The 9,465-nt window shown below is 47.9% G+C and overlaps 1 protein-coding gene across 8 annotated transcripts; it reads left to right on the forward strand.

Moving 5' to 3' along the window:
* The first annotated feature begins 415 nt into the window (after window positions 1–415).
* Window positions 416–8,864, forward strand: ALKAL2 (ALK and LTK ligand 2). 8 transcript variants are annotated; one of them, XM_081797274.1, is made up of 6 exons: window positions 416–722; window positions 1,436–1,722; window positions 3,119–3,172; window positions 3,256–3,336; window positions 6,291–6,356; window positions 7,064–8,864. In XM_081797274.1, exons 2-5 carry the CDS (start codon window positions 1,470–1,472, stop codon window positions 6,353–6,355), a joined length of 453 nt encoding a protein of 150 aa, XP_081653400.1. In that variant the 5' UTR covers window positions 416–722; window positions 1,436–1,469; the 3' UTR covers window position 6,356; window positions 7,064–8,864. The 8 variants fall into 8 exon arrangements, 6 of the variants coding, with proteins under 6 accessions (XP_081653400.1, XP_081653398.1, XP_081653399.1 ...); XR_014138346.1 differs by lacking the exon at window positions 416–722 and having other exon boundaries at window positions 1,245–1,722; window positions 7,064–7,363; window positions 8,468–8,864; XR_014138347.1 differs by lacking the exon at window positions 416–722 and having other exon boundaries at window positions 1,245–1,722; window positions 7,064–7,363; window positions 8,471–8,864.
* Window positions 8,865–9,465: the final 601 nt, after the last annotated feature.

The raw sequence follows: 9,465 nt of genomic DNA on the forward strand, positions 1-9,465 counted from the left end.
GCAGACCTCTTGGGGTCCTGAGAGTGGCCCCCAGCCACGCCGAAAGATTCCTCCAAAAAGGATAGACTCTAATTGACTTATTAAATGTCGAGGCAATCAGGCAGCTCATTTTTTAATAGCCCAAGATCTACATTTAGACAAAAACAGATCTGAGTTCCTGGTAAAGGCGTTTCTTCTCATCCTGTCACAGTGACAGGAACGGAGGGAAACAGACTGAGGGAGAGAAGGGGGAGGGGAAGACGAAGGGGAGGGAGGCGAGGGACGGGAGGGGGAGGAGATGACGGAGGAGGAGATGGGGGAGGGGAGGGGATGGGGCAGAGGGAGAGAGAACGGGGTAGAGAGAGCGGGGGAGAGGGGGAGACAGAAGGGGGTAGGGAGAGATGGGAGGAGATGGGGGGGGTGTCTGACGAAGATCCGCACAGGGGTACGAACAGTTGAGCGGCTTCTAATTAAAGCCCCGCGCGGAGCCCTCGGGGACCGGCCTGACGTCGGCGGGCGCGGGGATAAGAAGCGGCCGCGGTCGGAGCGCAGCCCAGGCAGCCGCGCGTCCAGCGCTCCGAGCGGGCGAGCCACCGAGTCTCCATCCCCGCGCGTCCTGTGCGCTCCGCACGCCGGGTCGCCGCGGGGCATGGAGTAGCGGGGCGCGCGGCAGCTCCGGGACGCGGGAACAGACACCGGGACAGAAGCCGAAGGACGCCCGCGGCTCCGGGACACGGGGACAGGTAATCTGGCCGGGCTCCGACGCGCAGGTGGCCCCGCGGGCGGCGCGGGGCAGGTGTGGGCCGGGCTCCCTCCCCTCCCCGAGGGCCGGGGGTTTCTAAAACCTGGCACTGCGGGCGGCTGGAGCGAGGGTCCTGGGGTGGGGGGGCCTTTGGGGGACACCCGGCCGGGAGGAGGGGCGAGCACCACACAAAGGCGTTGCTGCAAACTTGAGCGCAGCCGCTCGGGCGGGGCGCGCGGCCCCCACTCACCCGAGAGCGCAGCGGAGCCCTGTCGGGAAGCGATAGGTCCGCGGGCAGGACGGTCCTTGCGTCCTCCAGCCTTCCTGGACGGGTGGGTGCGCGCCCGCCCCGCAGGCGGAGGAGACGCCGCAGCGCCGCGTGGCTTTAAAGGTTAAGAAAGTTGTGTCGGTGCCGTGCGCGGAGAAGTGCAGGCGGATGTGCCATTGCTCGGAAAGTTGGGAGGGCCGCCGCGGGGGCGGGACGCGGGCGGGAGGAGGCGCGCCGAGGAGGGCGGCGGCGCCCGAGCCGAGGCTCTCGGCATCCCCGCAGCGGGGCCTGCGCGGGTCCCGCGCGGGCCCCGGGGACACCGCGTCGCAGCCGGGGCTTGCGAGGGGCCGCGGTCTCAGCCGGAGAGTCTCTCCTCCCCTCCACCCCCGCCGCCGACTTTCTTTCCCGGTTTCCCCCCCACCCCCACCCCCACCCTGCCCCTCCAGCGAGCCGAGCTCCCTCCGGCCGAGCGAGCGCACGATGCGCGGGCCTGGGCGCCCCCTCCTCCTGGGGCTGCTGCTCGTGCTGGGGGCGGCGGGGCCCGGGGTCGCCGAGCCCCGGGAGGCGGCCGACAGACAGACCCTGCTGCGGCTCATCGTGGAGATCCTCCAGGAGCTCAAAAAGTACCATTCGGGCGAGTCGAAGAGACTGCACCTCTTGGGCCAGCACGACTACACTCTGGGCCGCAGGGAGGTCTCGGACTACCCGGTTTATCCCGAGGAGCAGAGAGTGGGTGAGTGCCCTTGCCTCGGGCTTGCGGACCGAGTGACCTGCCTCCGAGGCTTCTCTGGGTGTGTGCAGTGCACTGGGAACCTCCAGCATGTTTGCGTACCCGTCATGTCTCAGGAGACACCGGAACTCGTGTTTGCTTGGAAATTGAGAAATCATAGCTATTTTAACAAGATAAAACCATTTCGATCGTTTGAAAAAAACTAGGCATTTTTTTTTTTTTTAAGAAGAAAATAGGAGGTCGGTAAGTGATGATGCCTCGGCGTATAACTATCCCTACTCCACGTCTAAGACACGTGAGTTATTACCTAGGTTGGGAGCTTTGGCACAGAACTGTCATCTGTTATTTAGGAAATGGAAATATTTTCAGCAAAGCACTTTCAACCGAGACAGAAATGTTTCAGGGCCACCCCCCTCCCCTTACCCTCCTCTGCCAATGGCAGAGCCTTCCCAGAGTGGGTGCCCCATGGGAAATTTCCAAAGAAAGCATGCAAGCTTTTAATGCTTTCATGACACAATTGGGTCAAATGTGATAAGGTCAATTTCATACAGACTGACATTCAGGAGATGCCTAAGCCTTGCAAGTGAAGAAGATTCGTAGGAAATGTTCCCTCCTCAGATGAGGAGTATTTGTGGTGAAACAAAGTGCGACCACATGCAATCATAGCAAAAGTCATTCTCCAAAACAAGTGAGTGGAAAATGGTTACAGGTGACTGTAAAAAAGCAAAAACAACACCTGGATCAGAAAGAATGTCAGTGGGAACACTGCTATTCCCAAGTAAAAACTGAGAGTTCCCACTATTCCCAAGTAAAAACTGAGAGCTGTCTTTCCCCGGGAATTTTACTTTAATCTTGTTAACCAGGTAAACGTCTGTTTCCATGCATTTACACCAGCCTTCGTAACAGGTGGTTTTGAAGGCATTTAATCCTTTTTCTAAATATATACCTAGAAAAAAAGTTTTATAACAATTTTTTGCTTGAAGGATTGGGTTTTCATTCTAGAACTCTCAGAGCTTGTGGCATTCGATTACCAAGCTGTCCAAAATGAAAATGCCTAAAAGTGATTTATATATCAGAAGCTATGAACACACACACACACACGAGCGCGCGCACCTCTTCCCCCTTATGTAACTTTATCGTCACTGTCTTTATACTAGCGGCAGAGACAAGACAAGTAATATTGAAGCTTTGTGAATAGCTAATACTTTATCTGAAGAAAGATGTGATCCTGATTACAAGTCTTCACATTATGTCATGTACAACCAATCTGTTTTATTTAGGGCAATGTAACATGGCTAATGAAGAGTTTCCAATACTCTCTTCAACATTCACTTAGATCACATAAAAACAAATGCTTCTTTCAAGCAATGCAATAATTAGCCTCTTTCCCTTCAAACAGAAATTGTGCCTCGAGATCTAAGGATGAAGGACAAGTTTCTAAAACATCTTACAGGTAAGTGTCCTCATTCCTTCACCTGTGCCCAGTTCCTGGCATCCTGCAAGTCCTCACAATCTGCTTCTTCTTCCATGTTCCAGGTCCTCTTTATTTCAGTCCAAAGTGCAGCAAACACTTTCACAGACTTTACCACAACACCAGAGACTGCACCATCCCTGCATGTGAGTGACAGCATCCTAATTGCTTTGGAAAGACCAGCACATGTTGATGTGTTTCTCATGTCCTTCCACCCCTCGTCCTAAATCTCCTCTTTGCTAAAATATAGTCCCTCTTAACTGTGGAGTTAAGGGTTAGGGTGACCAGACCATAGAAGAAGGTGACGGCATTCTGTAGCACCTAGTGCCAAATGGAAAATTTACATCCACTAGAATTAATCAACTCTCGGAATGGGCTGAACTCTTGATTCACATTCTTGTTTTATGAATTCTGGCATGATGTCTATATTTGTATCTACTCAATATGACAAACTTTAAGAATGAGTTGCTAAAATGACTACCGTGGAGTAGTCTGCTCTGGAGTAGAAAGAATCTGTGGACCTGGGCCACGCCACCCTGACTAGATGCTGCTCTTCACTAATCCAGAAATGCAGAGTTCCCCTCTCAGTCTAGCTCAGCTACAGCGTTCTGATTGTCTATCTTTAACAAAATGTACCTTATTCCCCCAGAAGTGGTTGCTAGTGCTCGTCACAAAACATGCTAGAGTGACATCAGTTAGAGCCCTAAACCAATTTTTCTTGTAGGGACTACAGCTTTCATTTCACGTGAGGCTCACAGGAGGAAAGTGGTGCAGACACACCAGGTGTCTTACTAGCTGCTTTCAGACACTATCCAGAGTATCCAGACTATCCAGGCCAGACTTTCCTGCCCTGCCTTCAAAAACTGAAAAGTAAAAAAATAAGCCACTTCATGTGAAGCGGAAGTTTTTCTGCTCAGGCAGCAAAGTTGCCACAAATAATTGCAGCTACCACGTGCGGAGCTCCTTGTCCAGGTGCACTGACCAAGGTGGCCGGTAAGACCGGGAGCATCACCTTCTGCAGGGAGCTGGGGTGCTCGGCGCGAAGGCCCTCAGGCTCTCACCGCTGCACAGGGCTCAGCCACGGCAGGCGGCATACGTGTCCCACAGAGCTCGGATTATTTTTCAAGCACTGCTTTGGTCCACCCTCCGGTCCATGCCCTATGCACCTGGCATGTCCCTCTCCCACTTCCTTCCTCTGAAATAGAATCGCCTTCTGTTTGAGAGTTACTCATTATTCCAGAGGCCAGAGAACATTTTTATTGTTTAAATGTGTCTATATTTTTAAATACCATCTTACAGTAATAGGATCAGATTCTAAATTTGAAAGTGATCTTTGGGGTCATTACTTCTAATGTTTTCATATGTGGATGAGGAAACAAACATGCTTAAATTCTGTGTGCCCTGACACACAGCACACACTCAACTCTGCAACCCCTTCCCCAGGACACCGTATGTGCCCACACTCACTGCCTCCTTTTGCTCAGAGTAACTCAGCCAGATGCCTCCCAGATCCCTGCTCACTCATTATGGGAGGTAGCCATCAGGGTCTATCACAGTTCCCCTCCGGCCTGGGAGACATGGAAGCCCACAGGTGTGTGCACTGGGTAAGCGGCTACTTAAACTTTACCCATATGGAGGTGGGTGGAGAGCCAAAGCTGGGCCACTTCTTTTTTTTTTTTTAAAGATTTTATTTATTTATTTGAGAGAGAGAATGAGAGACAGAGAGCATGAGAGGGAGGAAGGCCAGAGGGAGAAGCAGACTCCCTGCCGAGCAGGGAGCCCGATGTGGGACTCGATCTCGGGACTCCAGGATCATGACCTGAGCCGAAGGCAGTCGCTTAACCAACTGAGCCACCCAGGTGCCCCAAAGCTGGGCCACTTCTGTGTTGCTTTAGGCTGTATGAAAGAAAACTAGAATCCTGGGAGGTCAGGACTGAAAGGAACCAGAGCCTTCTTACTCAAAGTGTGGTCCCAAGGGCAGCTCTTCAGAAGAGCAGAACTTTGAAGTCTCCAAGACACCACCTTCACAAGACCCCCAGATTATGTCAGAGTTGGAGAACATGCAGGTTTGGTGGGATGCTGGTCAACTTCACTGTCTCTAGATGTGCTGCAAATTGAAGTATTTGCCTTGAACTCACACAACACTGCACCCACACATACTCTATCTAGGAAAGCTGCATCCTAAAATATTTGGTGCAACTGGGGAAGAGGGAAAAAATGCCAGGAATCCAGATGACCCAGCTTCCAGCTGTTAGGCCATTTTTTTTCCTTTGAACACAAATTATTATGTCGTCTAAATATTTAGGAGCTGCATTTTTAGGAGTAGGATTAGCTGCTTGTCTGAGATATTGGGCAAACTCATTGTTGTCAGTTTACTCATTCATTCAGAATTTCAGTTAAGAGCATGAATTCTTCCATTTTTAAGTAGGATTTTGAGACTCTTGAGAAGTAAACTTTAGTAATTTATAAACTGCTGTAGCTTTCCACAGAACTTCAAACTGAGGAAATTCCTTTATGGTTATGATCACCAAACCCCACTTGTTTTCTCTGAGGTAGCACCTATGGAATAACTTAATTAGGTGAGATATCAAGGAAAATCCATTAGTACTCAGAAATTAGCTTATTGTTTCCTTTCACCATCTAACCCAGGTCTTTCTGCTCTGTTACTTGTTGACCCACTTCCTTTAAATCTTTATGCGGAGGGTTTTGTGTATGATCAACCCAAGTGGGGATCCAGCCTGCATGCGCCCTGAAAGTTAAGTCACACAGGGCACGGGGAGACTGTCTGCTAGGGAACAAAACCAGTCATTTTGATGAGTGGGAAAAGAAAATGGACAGAAGGAGATCCTGCACCTGCCCCTCCCTGCACAGCCTCCAGTCCCATTATTTACCTTTTGCCATGTGCAACGGAAGTCCCTCAAGTACCATAAATTATTAAATCAACAACTTAGAGCCCATGATTTCAGATGACAGTCTCCCCATCACTTCCAGGGAATTCAGAATATTTAAAGAAATAAATGGCTTTAGCAGTTGATATTAAAAAATACTTAAGGAGTTGCTGATGTCACTGACAAGGGTCCACGGTTCATTTTCCCTACAGACTATAAAAGATGTGCCAGGCTGCTTACCCGGCTGGCTGTCAGTCCAATGTGCATGGAGGGATAAGGTAAGCTGACCACAGCTTCACTGGTACACCCACCAAAGACCCAAATCCTGTCTGGGACACGAAAAATTCATGGGAGTTCAGAAATATGCCTTCTTTGGCTAAAGTAGCCTTCCTCTGAGTAAGGCTGACATAACACGAAAATATCTACAAATATTGGCCATCAAGAAAAGGCACCCTTGCCAATCTGCACACAGTACCCCAGGCAGCTGCTGTGAATTACTCCTGTGAGGACTCTGTTGGCAGAGTGCGTGTTAATTTGAAACACAACCCATTAGTGGACTGATTTCAGCACATGACTTAGTGCATAAATTAGGATACATATCTAAAACCATGCCTGTTCACTTTTAGGCTTTCACTCATTCATTTACACTCATAAATGAGTATATGACTAACCATATCCATGCAACTTTTATAGACGTATCTGGCAAATGTTTGAGTTGGAATCTATCATTATGCCAGGAAGCTTATAAGGAACAGCTAAGAATAGCTATTCTATGTTTCTATCAGCTATTTTTCCAGAGCCTCCAGTGGTAAAATATAAAGGCACATGGAGAGTTTATGAACTAAATTTTTAGCCTTGGCCTCTTGAGGGCTGATGCCCAACACCAACTGTCCGCCATACCGATGGCTGAAAGGTTTTGTTTTCCTGACACAAATGCCATGGATTTCGGTCACAAAACGGTAATTTCCTAATTGTATATTTACAGTGTGTCTTGTGTATGCTGGGCACCGCCAGAGGCCAAGTTTACCTCCACAAATAAGACACGCTTCAGGTCCTTGATGGCTGTTCCCAGACAATGATCTGCTGTGTGTGCACAGTGGTTACCCTGTTCGTCTCGTGTGCGTGGACGCGGGAGTCGTGTTCTTTCACACACAGACATGCTCGCTGGGGGAAAGCCTGTGCCGATAAAGGTCTAGACGGTGCCGAGGGGGCTGAGCCCAACCCCGGCAGCCATCTGATCACGCAATCACAGCCACCTCATCGTCAGCACCGGCTTCTCCCCGGCGTAAGTCCCACCAATAATGAGCGAAACAACATGTGGTGTGGAGGATTATGAAGCCACATCCTTGCGGGTTCACAGAAACTTGTACGGCACTTTTTATGTGGGAAAGTAAAAGCACGGCTTTTAGCGCCAAAGCTGAGAAATGCCGTGCACTAGCCTGACCTCCACTCCACCGCCCATCCGAGTCCACTGCCAAATGGCACACAGAAAAGACTTCTTTTTGAAGCAACGGATGGATTCTCAGAAGTCTCTCAAGGTCATATGCTAGGGGAGATAGGCATGTTATTTTATTAAGCATCCCTTCATAGTTAAAGCACCACTCTTTCCAGAGATGAACCAGGCACATCCTCGGAAGACAAATTCCGTTTACTTACAGGAGGGAAGACCAAATGCCCTGTGGCCCTCTCCACCGAAACTACTACTCAGGCTACACACTCCGTCTCTTTAACTGACCTCCAGCCAAAGAGAAACTAGATTCCCAGCTACTCTCCCTCACAGAGACACACTGGAGACCTCTCACACACCACTTGCAGCTCAGTTCAGTTAGACGCCTGAGCTCTGGAATATATTTCCAAAGAAATGGAGTTTTGAGTAACAAGTGTCTAGGTCAGTCCACAAAATGCAGCTTAAGTTTAGCAACCCTGGAGCTTACCATTATTTTTAAAATTAATGAATTTTAATTCATTAATGGTTCGGGTACACTGCAGGGAGTGCTAGAAAAAAGGGTTTATTTTTGGTTTTTAGTTTTGCAAATGCTCATGCAGATGGAGGCTTAAGGGCCAATGAGCGGTTTCTCAGGACTGCCAGGCTGTCAATCACTGTGGCCCCAATTAGAGGACTTGACAACACACATCAGGACCATGGGCTGGTCTTCAGACTTTAGTACCAGTGATGGTTTTCATTCCTTTAGCACAGTAGGCCTGTAACAACTGTAGAACTTGGTTATTTCCACAATAAAACAGATTACACTTTTTGGAACAGAGAGAAATACACATGCAGACTGTGATCCCCTGTGTTTTCAAACACATTGTTACGTCATTTGATGTATACTTCTTCTAGAATTGGTAAGAAAGTGTGACGTTCTATGAAACCAAATGTGTTTTTCAGCAGTGAGCAGAGCTGCAAAGGACCAACAGCCCACGAACCATGAGAAGTGCCTTGGAAATCAACAGGGAACAGAACCTGCTACCTTCACGAACACATCCCCTTGTGAACAAGAGATTTATTTTTGCAGACTGACTCTTCCATAAACCCTTTAACTTGAGTTTTGTATGTTGTTGACACTGTTGGCAAATACATATTCAGTTAATCAGCGTACCTGACAGTAACACTTGCCATTCGTGATTTTGGGGGAAAAGGCGAATGCTCCGCATTTGATGTGTAGTGCTATAAAATGACAGACAAAGCTATTTCATTCTCCTGATTAGGTGAAATCTCAAAGAGTATTTCTTTAGAAACATAAATAGAATCTGAAACTATATTTTCATATAGCATATGGTATGATTTAATATTTTTGTTACTCTTACAATTAAATTCCCAGAGCATTATTTGGAACTGCATGGAAAAAAAAACAAAAAAAAAACTCGTCATGTTTTGGAGATAGTGGAGTATAAGTCTGTGAACATATCCAGGCTAATTTCATTTGTTCTTTCTATCATAAATGTAAGATAGTATCCAGATATTGTGCAATATGTAAATACTGTAAATAAAACAGGTAATAAACGAAATGTTTGTTATAACGAAGTCTTCAAAGTGACTCTTTACTTCTAACAAGCTCACCGGTGGGAATTCCTGATTTACAGAACGATGAAGAGATCCTAACACTGGCAGAATGTCATGGAATATAAAAGGCGTAATACATAAAAAGGGAAGGCTATGAATTCTTGGAAGGGACAATTAAATTGGCGTTTTTTAAAAGGAGACACTGCTATGTAATGGTGGCATGTCTTAAGACAGAGTCTGATACGGGGTGAATATTTAAAGAAGGTTGCGTCTGTATTTTCCTGTGTGACTTCATAATCATGAAAAAACTAAGAGGTAAGACTTCTAAGCAGCTCTGATTTTTACAGGTGATATATTTTTAACAAATCTGATTGCATCCAATT

Source organism: Leptonychotes weddellii, chromosome 10 (genome assembly GCF_054177405.1).
Source record: "Leptonychotes weddellii isolate Sample4059 chromosome 10, ASM5417740v2, whole genome shotgun sequence".
NCBI classification, from domain to species: Eukaryota; Metazoa; Chordata; class Mammalia; order Carnivora; family Phocidae; genus Leptonychotes; species Leptonychotes weddellii.